Source organism: Schistocerca cancellata, chromosome 2, assembly GCF_023864275.1.
Source record: "Schistocerca cancellata isolate TAMUIC-IGC-003103 chromosome 2, iqSchCanc2.1, whole genome shotgun sequence".
NCBI lineage: Eukaryota > Metazoa > Arthropoda > Insecta > Orthoptera > Acrididae > Schistocerca > Schistocerca cancellata.
Window position 1 is genome coordinate 963912067 of NC_064627.1, and position 19623 is coordinate 963931689.

The 19623-nt window shown below is 41.9% G+C and overlaps 1 protein-coding gene across 1 annotated transcript in view; it reads right to left on the reverse strand.

Annotated features, from left to right (window-relative positions):
• Window positions 1-19623, reverse strand: part of LOC126160183 (protein winged eye) — a 193429-nt gene that overhangs the window by 61538 nt on the left and 112268 nt on the right. Inside the window, exons 3-9 of the mRNA XM_049916890.1 lie at window positions 12829-12948; window positions 9762-10096; window positions 8036-8356; window positions 6921-7464; window positions 4542-4969; window positions 3191-3657; window positions 53-303 (exon numbers count right to left, since the gene is read on the reverse strand). Coding sequence (XP_049772847.1) covers window positions 53-303; window positions 3191-3657; window positions 4542-4969; window positions 6921-7464; window positions 8036-8356; window positions 9762-10096; window positions 12829-12948 — 2466 coding nt within the window. The remainder of the gene's footprint in view (window positions 1-52; window positions 304-3190; window positions 3658-4541; window positions 4970-6920; window positions 7465-8035; window positions 8357-9761; window positions 10097-12828; window positions 12949-19623) is intronic.

The window sequence follows — 19623 nt, forward strand, 5'->3', positions numbered from 1 at the left end:
AAAATTTTCCTTTCAATACAGTAAATATAAAATGTTGTAAAAATGTACTTACCACTATGTTTCTCAGCATCTGAGCCAAATAATCCATCAAGTTTAGGGGTTGTGCCAGAAATGTCACCGTTAACTTTGGGTTTTGTCTTCATTAGACTGGCATTGCATTGGGGCATCTGTGTTTCTGCCAATATAGCTGCTGGCCTCAGTTTTGGGCGATTTGCCGTGAGTGTTGGCGGCTTCAAAATATCAAGCTTTGATGCTTTCAAACGAGGTGGTTCTGTTACTTTCTCCAATACAGGTGGTAAGTCTCTGTAACCCAATCACAAATTTAATAGCACACGTGGAAACAAACCAGTGGTATGTGTGTGTTACATTTCTGAAGTACAAGTAAGTACAACAGCAGAACAGAACACAAAAAGGAATGAACATTATAACTGAGGACTGTTTCCACAAATGTCAACATCTAAAAAAAAAGTCCAAGAAATACATTTTATGAAATTACTTTAACAGTAAACATTGCTGACGTCTTTCAAAATTATATTTCACAAATAAACTCTAGATACATAATACAATGGAGGAAAAACATTTATATGAGCTTTCACTTCCAAATAAAAAATACGTAAAAACCATATGTTTTCCCAAAACTGAACACTGGTAGATTAATTATTTTGTGGCAGCAATGTTCTAGTTCATTTTAACATAGTGAACAAATAATAATTTAATAAACTGGTTCATTAAGATACTGTACTTCATTATTTACATTGTTGTCAAGTTCATCAACACTCTTAAGAGCTTCTTCTAATGATATATCAAAAAACTCTCTTCGATTTCTTTGCAGCATCAGCTATTTAAAAGACACTCTAAGTTTTACATCAGACATTTTGAATGGTAGCTTCTCTTTTATTAAACTGGTAGCAGTGGTCTTTAAATTGTGCATGTGACAGATCTTGCCCAGAAACATAGCACAGAACCTGATGACTGGGTGATGGTACATTTTCACAATTCCTTTTTTATTGTATGAAATACCCTATCTGGGGACATGTAACTCTGACCCCTAATTGGAAAACATGGTAATGAGTTACACTGTCAAAAACTAACAATACCAGGGGTGGTCAAAAAGTTTCTAGCCCGGGATAGTTACCATAATGTCTTGCACATACAACACCACCTACTTTTATGGTGACCCTTTGTGGGTATGCAAGTCAAATTTCGCAGCTCCAGCTTCATTAGTTTTGCCACTAGGATGCATTGTATACTGTAGTGTAAGCAAAATGGCAAATACCGAGAGAATCAAGAAGCGTGCTGTGATTGAATATCTTCATGTGAAGGGAATGACGCTCAAGGAAATTGCGGAGGACATGCGAAATACACTTAAGGACAGTGCTCCATCTTACGCATCAGTGAAAAACTCTGTGTCCAACATAAAAAATGGAAGAACAAGAGTAGAAGATGCGGCAAGGAGTGGAAGGCCTGTCACCGTTGCCACTGATTAAACAGTGACTACAATTCACAATACGATTTTGCAGGATTGTCTAACAACATTGCAGCACATTGAAACCACATTTGAAATCTCCCTTGGGTGTGCTCATGACATTGTTGTCGATATTTTGAGAATGCAGAAAGTTTCATCTACGTGGGTTCCAAAAGACTTGAATGCAGATCAGAGATGGGAGCATGTGCAGTGTTGTGAAGAAATTGTTCATCAATTTGAAGTGGATGAAGACAGCTTTCTTGCAAGGTATGTGGCAATGGACAAAATGTGGGTTCACCACGTTGATCCTGAGAAAAACAACAGTCCAAACAATGGAAACACTTTCATCCCCTACCCCAAAAAAATTTCGGGTGCAAAAAACCAGCCAGTAAGGTGATGGCATCGGTCTCCTGGGCTGCATAAGGAGTAATTATGGGGGGGGGGGGCTACTTGCAAAAGGGTGTAACTATCTATGCATCATACTATTGCACCCTCCTGTGCCATTTGTGAGAAGAGATAAAGAAAAAGAGGTGTGGAAAATCGGTGCATGGAGATCTTTTGCATCAGGACAATGCACCAGCACACAACGCTCTTGCAACACTTGAAACTCTGAGTGACTGCAGGTTCAAATTGTTACGTCATCCACCATTATTCTCCAGATTTGGCTCCATCAGACTTTTTTCCTTTTCCAAGTTAAAAAAGATCTCTAAGGGTGGTGATTTGACAATGATGATTCAGTGATTGATGCTTTGAAAGCTTGGGTGGACTCGAAATCTAAGACCTTTTATTTGAATGGTATGCAGAAGTTATATGAGTGTACCTGCAAGTATATTAGTGTACACGAGTATTATACTGAAAAATAACTGGTATTATGAAATTTCTGTCATTCTTTATTTGTTAGGCTAGAAACCATTCGACCCCATCTTAAATGTTTACCACAAACAATAGATGTTCACATCTGTCAAACTCATGTTTTTAGATGGCGAGTTAGAAAAAATTCATAGTTTTTATGAGCTAAATTAAAAAGGGAAATAGTTTTCAAACAATCTGTGCACTACAACGGATTTGTCTCTTTTAGCAGTACGCAACTAATGTATATAAGTTTTGCAATTTTTGTAGTTGCTGAATATTGTGAAAAGAATCCTCAATTTTCTAATGCTTCATAGTTCTTCTCTGAACTGATAGGAAGGAGATACAGCACAGCAATATGGTACAGCTGTTAACTGTGTAAATCGCATCAAAACTCAGAGCCACTAGTGACACCAAATTTTAACAGTCCGTATGTACATTAATACAACTTCTGTCTACGGTAACTGCCTAAAACCAATAACAGAACCTAACATATGCCAGTTCACTGGATTTCTATATTGAGCCAAAACTTGAAAATTTATCCTGTGGGTTAGAGATCGAAGTTAACTATTACTATTTAGAAATAAGGAAACAACAATTTCACATTGCAGTCAAATCCTCCAATTAAAAAACAGATAATCAGTTAATTTCAGATTAAATTGTTAGTTTAGTGGGGAACTGCACTATTTTTTATGTCCAACTGTGACAAATCACTGATTAGATTTTAACAGAAGTTGCGAACAACTGGCTTAATGCCTGTCATGGGTGCAGCTTTCTTAAATTCATACTGTTGAGTAACAGTTATCAGTTTCCACAACTGATGATATTTTATAGTAAACAGTGTTTCTACAGAGAGAGAAGAGCTATGTCACAAACCTGTTTGTTTTTGAAGCAGAAACTCTGCCTGTATTTCTTTGAGGTGAATTTGGTGTGAGCCTGTTGCAACGTTTCCGTGGCCTTCCTGGGCCTCTCTTGACTGGACTTTGCTGTACATTTGCACTGGAATTATTTGCAACTGCACAAGCTGGACTCACGCCCATTTCTGATGGAGAAGTAGTTGCCACTGGAGTATTGTTTCCAGCAGTTAATAGGGTACTTTCTGCTTTCTTTGGTGTGAGGCGTGATAATTCACGTTGTTTTTCTTTATAGCGTCGTTGCAAGTCAGCCAGTCGCATTCGCATATTAAGCTCCATGGGACCCATGCTTTCATTGGACTGTGGGCTTGTAGCTGGTGACTGAGTCATACATGAGCCACCAGCTGCAGCTCCAGCTATGTTTGTGTTGTGCTGCTGATCTTGAGGATTGGTAGCTTCAGAAGAGGATACCTGGTACTGGGGTCCCTGCTAAAGAAAACGTATAACTTTGTCAGAAATACATAAATAAAGAATAATACTGTAAAAGTCAAGAGCAAAGCCAAAAGGCTTAATCAGATGAAATTAACATATCTGTGTTTATACATCAACAGGAATTAAAACAACAAAAAACCAAAATAAAACACAATTTTAACATAAAAATAACTAATTTTATGTTAAAGTAATATTGGGCATAACTGTAGCTTGTGAATTTTAAGATGATATACAGGCACTTATACATAATTTTGGGAAGATTGAGAGATAGTGAATTATGGATTTTATTCTTTTTCAACATGTATCACACAAGCTGAGAAAGATATGAGATCAGCTTTGTGTAAGAAGAGACTATAAGAAAGTTTTCCAAACTCTTGAATAAATCAAAATCTCTTTCAGATCCATAAAATTTAATGATATACTCCAACAAATGCCATCAGACTAGGTTATGAGATGAAACTTAAAAATATGACTAACACCCACAAGTGGGAATATCGAACTACAGCACACACAACTTAAAAGCTGCTTGAATTTACACTAAAATCTCTGTATAAGTCCATTAGTACACATTACACACTTTATGCCATTAGCAACTACACAACTTCAGTTTTTACCCTCAAAATCAGGCACTGCAATCAAGTATTGTTCAAGCCTTTCTCAGTCAAATGTCCATGACAGTTTTATTTAAATTGAAGATTATCTTTCTTTACAAGTGGAGATACTCCTGTTACTTACAATACCTTATCACAGCCTACTATCACCAACTTGGCGTCATGAATAGTCCAGAATTTTTCATACTATCTTTGTCCTACTGCTTCCCCAACGTTTAATTTATGCGGTCATTGTGAAAATAAATGCCGACAGCAAACACAATGACTTACTTTGTTAGCAGCTGATTTCTTGCACTGTCTGTCCAGTTTCCGTGTGCGGTAGTTACGATTCACATCTACGCCTGAGTCTGCAGATGAAGCCCTCTGGTGGACAGGTTTCGGTAGCTCCTGTGTGTTGTCATCAGGTTCTACATCTTGATCTTTTGACAAGTTGTGTCCTACTTCTTCCATAATTCGTTGCTCTGCAAGTGCACACAAAAGTCCCAGGCCACCAAGAACACCATTAACACTACTGCTGCTCGCAACGATGCTGACACTGCTACACCCATTGTTGATGTCATTGTTGTTGCTGCTGCCATCACTATTGATATTGGTTGTGGTGGTTGTCGTCGTGGAGGTGGTGGTTGTTGTGCTCACTGTAAAGGTGCTGCTGCCACTGCTGGTGGTGCTGCTGTTTTGATCACTGGTGCTTGATGTAACTGCAGACATAAGCAGTACACAACTTATAAAGTGGTTGTACAGAATCAGAATATCAGTACTCAAATACATGTTTTGAAATTTTACAGCATCTTTCTAGAGAAGTCAGGCAATAATTGAATTATCTGGCTTCATTTTTGTTTAGAAATCACGAGAGTGTTCTATATCTGTATCCACAATATAGAACCAATCCTAGAGTCAATACAGAAGACAATTCTCTGTCCACCATACTTTTAGCTGTTCTTCCCAATTCATTTGATGGATATATCAAGAACTGTTACTATATATTTCATCACGACTACAGGACAAGCTGGCACAATGCCATATGTGGCATATCTGGAAAAAAGTATGAAAATGTGGAAAACCATATAACACACATAGTAGAATAAAAAAAAACACAGTTCTTCATTTAAAACATGTCCTAAATGTATTGTGGCTTCGAATTATACATTTATTGACAAATGTTGATATAATAGTACATTGAAGAGGTGGAGGATTCAGTTTTTCAGACGAAGAGGTATGGCGATTCTTTTTTGAATTCTTTTTAATGAAAAACCAAGTATTTTTACATGCTAAAACTCAATAATTATGTTCCTGAAGAGGTCTTCATGCATTTCAGTCACTCTGCTTGCTCTTTCCCTAACCCCATTATAAACCATTTAAGTTTAGTAAATTCTTTTAAATCTGTTTTTAATTTACACCACTCCTCATTTGAGGTTTTATTCAGAGTTACAGTACAGTGTTACACCCATTTGTAACAAAAAAGAAGATAACTCACATGTAGCTAAATAACTAAATAAACAATGTACACTATCAAAATGTACATTCGCAAGCCAGGTTACTATGTTTGTCTTAATTACTATTAGCATAGTTTACATTGTTAAAACAAAATATTCCATAAAATAAGAAACAAGAAGGAAATTATCAGGAATGTAAGAGATGGAGAGTAGGCAGAATTCAGGTGAAATACTACAAGAATATTGGAAAAATTGTAGTTAGAACAGAGACCCCTAAAATGATAAGCTGCAGCAAAAACTGAGGCAGAATAAAAACATACATAATCAAACAACTGGCAATATTTCAAGCTGTGATGTATGATTTGTTCTAATAATGAAAATAATTAACAGCCCAAACTTTTGTGAAAGACTAAATTTGTGCTTGAATGGAGTTCTATACAGTGTCTCTGCCCTTTCTTGGAAAGTAGTGCAGCAATTGAACAGTAAAACCAAGATTTCTTCCGTAAAAGCTTCAGGCCTACTGACCGATGTACAAAAAAAGTCAGTAAATAATTTTAGACACTGACCATGGCCTTTCAGGTCAGAAGTTTCAAAAGAAGTACCATCAGCTATGAAGACCTTCTGTAGAACAAAGAGTCTTGCACTAGTGCAAAGCTAGAGTGTGCAACTACACATTTTCACCTTCTCGAACCTCACAGAGGGCCCCTCACTATTGAAATATGACCAATGACCATGTAAAAAGGAGAGTATACTGACAAAACCTTTAGTGTTTCTTATGGAGTGTATCTCCTCCTGTACCACATGATACAATGCTTAAATTAATGGTAAAGTTATGTTAAACAGATGTATGTTACAGTACCTGACTTGCAAAGAGACAGAAGTGTCTTTGCCAGTAAATGTTACAATATGACACACATCTTACACAGTACACTATCGGCTATTGCGAACATATACACTTGTAAAAGTTTAGTGCATAAATACAGAAGTAAACAAAGAGGCAGGAAGTAAGTTTTATTCCCCACTGTCATTTATTCTTGTGATCTACAGACTCCATAGAAGAATTTCCGAGTGTGTGCATATTCAGCTTTCTGGCATAGTTTTTTCCGCGAGTGTGTACTGTCATTGTAAAACTGACTCCTCTTTCTACATCATAACAAGAGGAGGTAGCTGTGAACCACAGATTATGCAAATAACTAACAGAAATTTTAACACTTACCAATAGCAGTTTCCAGAGGCACAGAGCAGCCATCCAATTCAGACTGCACTTTGTCGCTGTCTGTCTCCTGGACCTTTGGCACAGAGAGCATCTGCAACATCTCCACAGCTTTTTCATCAGCCAGAGTTGTCACCCTTGTAGGAACTGGTGACCTCAGTGTAGAAGTTGAAGTAGGAGTAGCATCAGTGACAATAGTAGGAACTGGTGAGATGGGTATTGGTGGGTTCGGCACAGGTGTGTTGGGCTCTGATGGCCTCTCCCTCTCAAACTGCTCAATACTGTTTGACAGAAGTTCTAGTCCACTGACATCGACAGGTGGTTGCTGCTGCTGCTGCTGCTGCTGCTGCTGAGCTGATGTTTCATCTTCACTGCATGGTGGAGTATCTGTCTGGTTGCTGGCATCAGCAACAGTGACAACTGATTCCAGACCTGGTGGAGGTTGTCCAGGTTGACTACCAGGATCCTCAGCCTCTTCACCATGGGAAGCAGCTACCTCTGGTGGTGGTGTAAGGCAGGCATCAGCAGGATTTACTGGTGATGTTGCCTAAAATGTATATTAGCTCATCTTAGTGACTAAAAATTGTATTACATTCACACAACATTAGACAAAATAATAAAAGCAAAAAATTTGTGTCACCTTAGCAGTGAAGTACTTAATCTTCTTTGTCTTTGTGGATATCAGTCAGATGTGGCCAAGGAATTCTCATGACATTTTTCAGAATGGCTTGTGGATGAATATTCATTTGCAGCAAAATGTGATTGTGATACAACCAAGAGCTGCCCCCCCCCCCCTCCCCCCCAACACACACACAAAGAAACACTGGTTCTGTTATACACCTGCCATTGTGGGCTTTCAGTAATCTGTTATAAACCCTCAAATGTCACTGGCATACATAAAGAAAATGAAAACAAAATTATTTAACCCACGGAACACCATTATTTGTCTTACCCCAAGCAGAATGTTTATTATTCTACATTGCATGAAATATTTCACATGTAATATGCTTTATATTTCTCACGTAAGAACTCTGTGCTCACTAAAGTAGTCTGCATTTCTGTGATACCCTTTGAAAAATAACAGATTTTTTAAAACTTAAATATGCTTGCATTCTTACCTGAGACCTCTTCCCAGTCTCTGTTTGCACTGCAGCAGATGGTTGCTGCTGTTGCTGCATTTGGGGTAGACACTGTGCTTGCTGTGGTTGAGATGGTACTTGAGTCGGGGGCTGAGGGGTGTGAGACAACTGTACAACTGCTGTTGCAGTGGCTGTTGCGGCTGTGGCAGCAGCAGCTGATGGGTGCTGCTCATAAAAAAAGTGAGTTGTTGCAATGTTGGTTGCCGGGAAGATTGGTGCTGTGGTAGTAACTTCAGAACTAACAGCGCGGGTGAGTGTAGGCGCCTTGACCTCCAGTGCTGTACAGTCTGCTGCTTCAACCTATGTAATAGATTCATTGGTTATCAGTTTGTTTTTGAAGAAGTCATTTGTTTTATTAAATATTTGGGCAAAATCAAGTAATAATGTAATTTGAAGTATCATCACAATTATCAATAGTTCAGAATTTAGCTTTGTTCAGTTTTCATTAGCTTGAAGAAAACTTTTCAATTTTATCACAACACATCTTAAATCACAATAATGGAGTATTTAATGAATATCAGCAGAAAAAAACATTTGCTAATGTAAGTTGGGAGAGGCGATATATTCTTTATAATCTGACATGCGAATACCATGTTGCATTCTCCAGTGTTACACATATATTATACTGTACTTCATAACTCATATTTCATCAGTTCAGTGTTCTTTTATCATAAGAAAATAATTGGTAAAAATTGCACAGTGAATAATGACTATTGTGAAATCACACTAATGGTGAACATGTTAGGAAACTATCTGAATAATTCAAGTCAATACAACAGCTTCTCGCTAAGGAAGCTGACACCCTAGGATATACAAAAAGATTGTCTCTGAAATACTGTTAGCTCCATGACATTATGGCATTTTCAAGATTCTAAAATTGTGTTAAATATCTGACATCAACACAGTTTGCAAGAACTCAAATCACTTTGCTCACACAATTTACTCCTCATAAACCATAGCTAAATCCAGTGGCACTAGTCTGGAACCTATTGCTTGTGGACTTTAACATCACTTACTGGAACTTTTGAGAACATGTAAAGGTATATTCTTGCAAGTTTTACTTCCCTTTTTTGAGCAGCGAAAGCAATGACAGCCCATTATGAAGTGTGGTCACACAATCCGACAGCTGTGATTTGAATTAATTTGACTATCACATTTCTGGACTGGTCAAAAGTAATGTAAGACACCCTATGAATTAATCTGTTCTTAAGATATTAGTAAACCATTGGACAAATATGCTAATGAGGGACCCCAGTTACAAAGCAAAAGAGAATACGGTGCTAAATGAAATTCCTGTATTTCGTAATTCCTGAATGGTAGGCATGTCCTCTTTTCTAAAACATGGTACCTATACATGTGAGTAAAACCACCCGCCACACTTTTTAAAAAACTGGAAATATTGTGTCATCATCTACATCTACAGATTACTCTGCTATTCACAACAAAGTGCCTGGCAGAGTGTTCAATGAACCACCTTTAAGCTGTCCCTCTACCATTCCACTCTCGAATGGTGCATGGGAAAAACCAGCAATTAAATTTTTCTGTGCGAGCCCTGATTTCTCTTTCGTGATCATTTCATGGAACAAATAAAGAAAAATATGATGTTTTACATATCTCATGACACTACAAAATTGCAGAAATCTCTATGGCAGACTCTAGAGCAGAGATAATGCTTTTAGAAGGGTTCCAATGTTTCATAGTTCACCTTGATTACAGTGGTCCTCTTCTTAGTGGAAGTGTGAGCAGGCTGCGGCTGTTCAGCAGCTGCGGTAGCATGGGCTGTCAGTGTAAACTGCGGTTGCACAAGGATGCGCGTTGTTGTGGTGGTCTCTGCAGCTGCTGTGGCGGTTGCAGGTGCAGTTTCCGGTGGATGTTCAAACAGCTGGATATGCTGCTGAGGCTGTGGCTGCTGCGGCTGTGGCTGAAGTGTGGGAAACCCGACACCCACACCCACACCCACTCCTGTCGCAGCTGTAGCGGAGCTACCAGACCACAGAACGGCCCGCTGCAGGTGCTCTGCAAAACACGGACCGCAGCCCGCTGTCCGACGAACTATGTCAAGATGCGAGGGAACAGGAATCGCCACCTCCACCAATGGCACCAGGGATGGGTCATTCACTCTCACATTTATCCACCTACGGTTGCTGCCACAGATTGTGATAAGTTTCGAGGAAATGGAAAGGAAATGAAAAGCCGTTTGATATGTGAGCATATGACTAACCACCAGAATGGAATTTGAACTCCTGGTTTAACCTTTTTCACTGTCTGATGAGTGGCAGAATTTATGAAAATATAGTATTTAATAAGTAGTTGGTGTAAAAAAAAAAGGTAGTATAGGTATATTCCATTTTCAAAAAACAATTTGGCAGATAGATCAGAGATCTGCACAACAGACCAGTGGAAGTGACAAGATTTTCTGAATAAAGTTTAAATGTTGTAAATAGTCTTCACGGGTTTGCCGCTGGATCATGTTGTGCAAATTCCACAATATTTCCTTGGAGCAACTATCTGACATCTTCAGGTGGTTCAACCTGGTTGGTGGTTAGGAAATATTGTGGAATTTGCACAACGTGATGTGGCGGCCAACCCGTGAAGACTATTTACAACATATCTGCCAGGAAAGCTTGAAGAGTCACAATGTTTAGATGATAAGTAAAAGAGGAGGTTGCGTGGGTTTTTAAAGTTCACCAAGATGAACAAGAAACTTATGCTCAATAACAGGAATAATTTCAGAGGAGGATAGTGGAGGAATGCCTACAAAAGCAGTGTGGGTGGTGATAAACACTGGGTTGAATTGGTGGTTAAACCAAAGAAATGATTAAAGAAAATTGGAAATGTATTTGGGAATAAAAGAAATGACCAGCGGAAGAAAATTGGTACCACACTTTCTGTATTTCTTTTTCATCATTGTTAAATAATTCTGAAATGATTGTTAAAATAACTCTGGCACAAATAAGTAAGTTCCATAGACAGATGAACACATAGATGTTGGAATAATAAGAGTGCATTTTGCAATGAGCAACATTTGCTACACTGAACAGAGTAAATCTTAACAGGAGTTATAGAAACAGTAGGATGAAATGAATGGAAACAATAAATCTAGAAGTCAGCTGAAGACCGACAGAAAAAAGGGTATAAAAACTCCTGAAGAACAATCAAAAGGAGCTACACCAGGGTAATTGTGTCTTCAACACAATGAAGGATTGAGAATAGTGTGCAAAGAAGCACTTGCACAAGCATTTATTATCTAAACGCTTGTTGTTGACAGTTCATTTCGCAACTTCTTGGTTGGCTTTGCATGTTTGCTGAGCTGCATTCTTAATGCTGTTTGTATTGGGAACCTGACTAAGGTAAGCACAGATCGATTCAGCTGTCCACTATATTTTTACTTCTCTTGTAGACATACTGTGATCTGCAACAACTGGTCTCTATGGATGCCTCATAACAAATTAAAACATTACTAGCAAGATGTTTTGGCTACTGATCAGAGACTGCAATCAAATATATACCTATTAGTAATGGTGCCAACTGTTTAAAGCCTACGTGTGGTTCTGCTAGGATGCACCAGACAAAGATATTTACAAACATTACATTACAATTTTCCTGAAAACAATTTCCCAGGTTCGGTGGAGCAAAGATTACGGCATTGTATTAGTATTTGTAGGGGCAGACTTTTATACCATCCTTACATATGTTTTCCACCTTATTCATAAAATAGTTAAGGGAGCTGGTGGGATGGTACTTTACAATGACCACTGCCGTTTATACCCCCATATGTACTCAGATACAGCTGAGACTGTTTGTAATGAAGTATACATAAACGAGACATCATATCTAAAAAATTCTCAAAAATAATTCATACTATGTTGATGCCAATGGCACAGAAATAAAACTAGGGTAGAGATGGGGTTCTTGAAAGCACTTTGTCTTTGTTAATGAAGCTGGTGCATAATCCGCATAGGTACACACACACACACACACACACACACACACACACACACACACACACACACACACACATGCACACAAGCTTTTTAGGGGTGCAAACTTTTAGGAAAGGAATGTCAATTGGCTGTGCTCTGTTATGGTATCCGAATGCTTGCTAGATGGAATCTTTTCTTTTGCAAACCAGCACGGAACAGAAAAGGTGTGAAGATGTCGAGATAAGGAACAGGAGGCAGGAAGCAAGAGAGGTAGGCTGGCGAGGAATGAAGTGGGGGAGAGGGGTAGACGGGGATAATGTACATGTGTCAATATGAGTAAACAGTGTGTTATGGATTAAATGAGCTAAAAAAGCTGTAAGTTGGGGTTAGGACGAATCTGAATTGGTGGCCTGTGTCAAGGTGCACAAAATCAAGGACATGGCCAGAGAAGCACACAGAACACCAATGGAGAAAATGTTATACAGACAATATAACATGGCACTTTTCTAGGAGTGGAGAAACTTTGTAAGTCAAGTGACCGGGCCAGTATAGACTGTTCCTGCCTGTTATGTTGGTTAGGAAAGAATATAGCATGCAGTTACCAACCAGATGACGGATCTGGGTTAGCCATGGGACACGCCTTGTTGATTCCAATACGCTGCTCGACCTGTGAGCAGGACGCAGAGCATGTTCCCACAACTATCTCGCCTGCAAAAGCAGAAGTGCCACATGGTGTGCCCAGCATCCCCCGCGAAAAGTGCCAAGTCATACTGTACGTGTAGTACTGAAGAGAACAATGGAAAGACGACAGCAACCCAAGTAGCGCACATCGATACATGGAATACATACCTATGTTGGCGGCAGGAATGAGAAGCAGGTGTCCGGAGAGGGGGTCCCTCACAAGTTGGTACCCAACTGGCGGCGGCAGGGGTGAGTGGTCCGCGGCACCCAGCTGTACTGGCACTGGTGCTGAAACACCACCACCACACACAGCATAACTCAGTAGCACCTCTTATTGTCCAACATTGTATCTGGGAGCTCAAACATTTTTATGCATGTTGTACAGTTCAGCGTGAGCACCAGTTGTAGGTTGACAGATATTGAAATGGTACTCCACATCTCACCGCATGTTCATAAGCATGACAGGTGTTATGGCCTAACATTCCCACGATAGTGGGGAGAGGGAGTCGGACGCCAGTATCCTGATGGAAAATGACGTCGGGAGGCATCTGTGTAACTGCACTGTAGTTTGTCAACAGATCACAATAGGTGTGCCCCGTCACTGGCAGGCGTGCACCATGTGACTCAGCACAGTTCAGGAACTGGTGGGGATCTTTGAGAGTGTCTCCATCGATTATGTATTTACCCAACACCATTAAATGTCGAGTTCTTTCGTTACAAGGATTTGTTTTTGTATCTCTCTAGCTGGACACCCTGTGTGTATCAGTGGGAGTCCCCCAAATCAGTCCTACTTTCGTGTTTTAGAGAACTAATGAAGCCTCACGTAGGGAAGAGAAACGAGCTCGACAAATCAAGCCAAAACCTGCTTGACAAATCGAGCAAAGTAACTAATTTCGAACCTCAGCTTTTCTTTGTGATCGGAACAAAAATACAAAGAACTGCATCTACCAACTATTGTACAAAGTGCATCACTAAACGGAGAAGAAATATACGGATGGCAAATACGGAATCAGACAAAAAGCTGTCAATAAAAATCACACTTGATTTTTTTTAAACAAAATTTTTACTGATCTAGAAGGAAACGAAAATTGTAAACATATTTTACTGAAGACCACTTACGATGTTTTTGAATGAATAAAACTAAACGAGTATGGTAAAATCCTTTAGTAGTCGCAAAGACGGATTAATGAAGTAGGCAAGTATTGACAGTAACGAACAGCTCTTACTGGCGCAGAGTGGTAGGGTGTCAATTACAGACAATCAGAACTGAAATTAAATGAAGTAATAGTAAATAAACAGAAAAAAAAACGATTTTGATGTGAGATTTTCATGTGGAATCCACTACTTAAAAGTTACTCAGGAAAACTACTGTAAGATAGGGGGAAGGGAGGGGGAGAGGCATGGATAAATAAAAAAAAAGATTCCGGGAGAAGCAAGGCAGTAAGCTGTTTTCTATGACCGAACTCTAAACCTTTTATCAGTGTATGTCTTACATACTAACTCGTAAAAGAGTGTAACTATGAAGCACTTTTTGCGTTAAGTGTAGGAACAACTGTAAGTGTGCATGATAGTATCTTTCAAACATCTCACCTTCCTTCCTTCCTTCCTTCCTATTATGCTACATACAAGTTCTGTTCTGATCTTCTGTCTTCACCAAGTAAGCCAGGCGCCATAAATGCAATAATTCCACTTAATCTGTAATCTATGGCCTGCCCTCTGTGTGTTAATGATTCCTCTATTTTACCGTCTGAAAGCCCGATCTGATGCATTTCATTTAAAGAAAGCTAAGTGTTATTCGATTTTACTCATCGGTGGACCGTGTTCAATTTTCCAGATCGTACAGTTACGCCCTAGACATTCCTCTTGGGAAACTAACGAGGTTGCTAAATATAGGTACCAGCTTAGGTAGTTTGAAGTATGTGAAATGTTAATGATGACTTAAGACGGACGCTTCTGGAAGAGGTGCACACAATGGTCGCGTGACGTCAGCAGACGCCGCGGTGCGAGAACAGTCGAGAATGGGCGTTATTCGTTGCTTATTCCGAGAGTCAAGCGTGTAGACGACAGTACTCTTCACACTACGACTCCACAGAGAGAGAGAGAGAGAGAGAGAGAGAGAGAGAGAGAGAGGAGAAAAAGAACTGTCGTGTTTACATGGAAGGACGCCTTCTCCACTAGAAGTTCAGCAGAGTACGATTTCGACCTCTCATACGATGCTGCGTTCCTGTTTCATAGGTCCCAACATACAAGATTTCGGAATTCATCCCACGATTAATCACACGGCATTCTCGGAACCATCCTCGGTTATCCTGCGTTACGAGTGTTCACTGTTTGAAACTAGGAATAAAAGAATGAAAGTTTTAAATCCATGTGATGATGAAAAGTCGGATTTTTAACGTTCGTTGTTTCAGATTTAATTAACTTTCCATAGTAATTTTCCTTTCCTCTTTGTCAGTAGACGAAATGTGGTATCATAAGCCGTTGATAGGCCAAAAGCTGCAGTCTTTTGTTACACGTTTGGAACGGGTGACGAGATGCAACCGCAGAGACATTGCGCAACATTTCGACAGTGTAGATGTTTTCTGAATTGAGTTCAAATAGCTCTAAGCACTATGGGACTTAACATCTGAGGTTACCAGTCCCCTAGACTTAGAACTACTTAAACCTAACTAACCTAAGGACATCACACACACATCCATGCCCGAGGCAGGATTCGAACCTGCGACCGTCTCTCTGGAATAAAGAGTAAACAAGAAATTTTCAACATCACGAGTTTTCTTCCCTGTAGAATATTTCTGTTCAGAAGCACAGAACATTTTTAGAATTTTTGCCAAATCCAAATAGGGGAGGCGCACATGGCAAGAGTGTAAAACACGACACAGTTGACACCGATTTTGTTTCTGCACTCGGAATAATCTGCAGCTCTCGACAGGGAGGCAGTCGACCATGTGGTGACATCGTTCACAAAATTACACAACCTAACACTGGCCAGAACATTAAGACCACCTTAACAGCCGGTAGGTCCACCTTTGGCACGGATAACAGCGGCGACGCGTCGTGGCATGGAAGCAATGCGGCCTTGGTAGATCGTAGGAGCGATTTGGCACCACATCTGCACGCCCAAGTCACCTAAATTCCGGGAGGAAGGTGATGAGTCACATTCAATCACACCCTAGATGTGTTCTATCGGTTTAAGATCTGGCGGACTGGGAGGCCAGCCCATCAAGTGGAACTCACCATTGTGTTCCTCGAACCACTCCATCACACTCCTGACCTTGTGACATGGCCCTTTATCTTGCTGAAAAATGCCACTACCGTCGGGAAACATGAGCGTCATGAATGGGAGTACGTAGTCTGCAACCCGTGGACGATACTCGTTGGCCGTATGGTGCCTTGCACGAGCTCCACTTGAGACCCATGTATGCCCACATGAATCCTCCACAAAGCATAATGGTGCTGCCGCCAGCTTGCCTCCGTCCCGCAATACTACAAGTTCAAGGATCTGTTCCCCTGGAAGACGATGGATTCTCGCCCTCCCGCCGCCATGATGAAGAAAGTATCAGGATTCGTCAGACCGTGCAACGCTTTGCCACTGCGCCAACGTCCAGTGCAGATGGTCAAGTGCCCATATCTGTTGCAGTTGCCGAAGTTGTGGTATTACCGTAGGCACATGCATGGGTTGGCTGTGGAGGCCCACCGTTAGAAGCGTTCGGTGCTCTGTGTGTTCAGACACACTTTTACTCTGCCCAGCAGTAAAGGATGTTAGCTCCGCCACAGTTCGCCGCCTGTCCTGTTTTACCAGTCTGCCCAGCCTACGACGTCCGACTTATGTAATTGGGGGTGGCCGCCAACTGCACGATGTCTGGACGTGGTTTCAAAGTCGTGCAGTTTCCGAAATGCTCGTGCTGAGTCTCCGGGCCATCACAATCTGCCCCCGGCCAAACTCAGATCGCGCACCTTCTCCATTCTACACACGGACAGCGCGCTCTGTGATACTACGTGTATCACGAGAGTGTCTGACCAGCAGTCATTCCTCGCCTGGTGACGCTGCTATCGCCTGGCCGGGTTTACATCGATAGTAGGTCGGTGGTCATAATGTTCTGGCTGATCTGTGTATATCCGTATAGCTGTACGGGGAAGAAATCCTTTAAAAAGTAAAAAAAAATGCGATGGTGACAAACAACGGGGAACCATTTCATCTTCAGATCACTAAACTAGTTACAAGAGGAAGTTCTGAGAACAAATAACTGTTTTAGCAGTTTTTATAACTATATATGAACTACAGTGCTGCATCCCTCTCGTTTGACGAGGGGCTCGTTCCTTCAGTCAGTGCAGTGCAATCAGTGGGAAGGATATTTTTTTCTTTTTTACAGCAGTTTTCGATTTCGATTCTCCAAAACAACAATGTTCGCAGCAGTAGCTGTCGCTCCACTGATTCTCCATCGGAGGAGACAGGCTTCGGCCTGCGGCCTTCGGTACCACGCAGCCTCTTTGCTACGTGGCCGAACGATCGTCTCTGATGCAAGTCACGGTGACTCAACGAGCTCCGGAGTCCGCGGCAATTTCATGAATTATCCTCCTAATCAGGAAAACCGCGTTTCCACCTGACTGTGAGCAAGTTCACCTATTAATGCTTTACAACTACTTGGCGCTCCGATCCGCCTCATGTCGTCATTTCGTCTTTTATGACCCAGGCGTCGACAAGACCCCAATTGATTGCCAAGAGCGTAATATGATCTACATATCACACGCTTTGGGAAGATCGCAGTAAATACCAAATGGCGATATTATATTATTTAAGGCTCATAATACTAGGTGGGTAAATGTATTGGTAGCAGTCGAGGAACTATTCTGGAATCCAAATTGTGATACGCTCAGTAAACTGTTTCTGGCTGGCTCTGAGCACTATGCGACTTAACTCCTGAGGTCATCAGTCGCCTAGAACTTAGAACTACTTAAGCCTAACTAACCTAAGGACATCACACACATCCGAGGCAGGATTCGAACCTGCGACCGTAGCGGTCGCTCGGCTCCAGACTGCAGCGCCTAGAACCGCACGGCCACTCCGGCCTGGCAGACTGTTTCTACTAAAACGTAAGACTACATTTGGATTCATTACTTTTTCGAATGTTTTGGAAAAAAATAAGAAAATTGGACGATAATTATGCAAACGCAAATGTTTCAGATGAGGAAGGCCAACAGGGATGAACTCTTAATCCGCCAAATCGCCATGGGCAAGTGTTGGGTTAGTTTAGGACAAGCAAGCAGTGGAAACATATGCAATGTTGGACGCCAGGTAGGCAAATAAACGTTCTTCGGAACGTGACTGTCTGGGGCTGCAGAGAGGCTGCGCAGACGAAAGGGCAGCAGGCGTGAGGCAGTTAAGGCAGGGGCGAGCAGAGGCAGGCAGGGGTTGCAAGCAGGGCAGGACAGAGCAGAGCAGGCGCCTGAAACAGGATCCCAGCGAGCCGCCGGCTTGGGTTTCCGTAGCCTACAGCTGCCGGTCACGGCCACAGGCCGCGCTCAAACTTTCAGTTTTCGCCCCCACAAAACACTCAAAACCACAACGCACACTCATTCGCACACGGTACTCTATCATATTCCTAATCCACATATACACTCCGCAAGCCACTGTGCAACGCGCAGCGAATGATTTTCTACCTACACAGTTTCTCTAAATTTCGCCAACAGGGTTTCGTAAGAAGTACATCACCTGCCCGCCCGGTTGCCCGTGCGGTCTAACGCACGGCTTTCCGGCCGGGAAGGAGCGCCTGCTCCCCGGCACGAATCCGCCCGGCGGATTCGTGTCGAGGTCCGGTGAACCGGCCAGTCTGTGGATGGTTTTTAGGCGGTTTTCCATCTGCCTCGGCGAATGCCGACTGGTTCCCCTTATTCCGCCTCAGTTACACTATGTCGGCGATTGCTGCGCAAACAAGTTCTCCACGTACGCTTACACCACCATTACTCTATCACGCAAACATAAGGGTTACACTCGTCTGGTGTGAGACGTTCCCTGGGGGGGTCCACCGGGGGCCGAACCGCACAATAACCCTGGGTTCGGTGTGGGGAGGCGGAGGGGTGAAGTGGACTGCGGTAGTCGTCGTGGGGTTGTGGACCACTGCGGCTGCGGCGGGGAAGGAGCCTCTCCGTCGTTTCTAGGTCCCCCGTTACCATACAATACAATACAATACAATACGAAGTACATCACCTTCTTCTCAACAATTCCCATCCAAGTACGTCGATAATCAGTTACATTTCCGTATGGACTGTACCGACATGTTACGACCGTAGCAGTGCCTCTTTGAATCCATTCAAAGAAGGGCTTTACAACTGGTCCACCACTCGTGTCACGTGAAAGAGGTGCACTGTGCACTATCCTTTCCCAGAGCCCTTCCAACAAATTGTCTTCCATTCCCCTTCTCTGCTACAGATGTAACGTGGTCGACCTATTTCACACCGCTTCTTAGTATTACGCCCATACAAGGGGCGCAGTTAAAAGTAGCCCTTGTCCCCTTTCATTCGGCAGGACGACGGTTCAATCCCGCGTCCGGCCATCCTGATTTAGGTTTTCCGTGATTTCCCTAAATCGCTCCCGGCAAATGCACGGGATGGTTCCTTTGAAAGGGTTCAAATGGCTCTGAGCACTATGCGGCTTAACTTTAGAGGTCATCAGTCGCCTAGAACTTAGAACTAATTAAACCTAACTAACCTAAGGACATCACAGACATCCATGCCCAAGGCAGGATTCGAACCTGCGTCCGTAGCGGTCGCTCGGTTCCAGACTGTAGCGCCTAGAACCGCACGTCCACTCCGGCCAGCCTTTGAAAGGGCACGGCCGACTTCCTTCCCCGTCCTTCCCTGATCCGATAAGACCAATGACCCCGCTGTTTGGTCTCTTCCCCCAAACAACCCAACCCAACCCAACCCTTGTCCCCTTTGAATGCGAATGCAATATTTCGACCC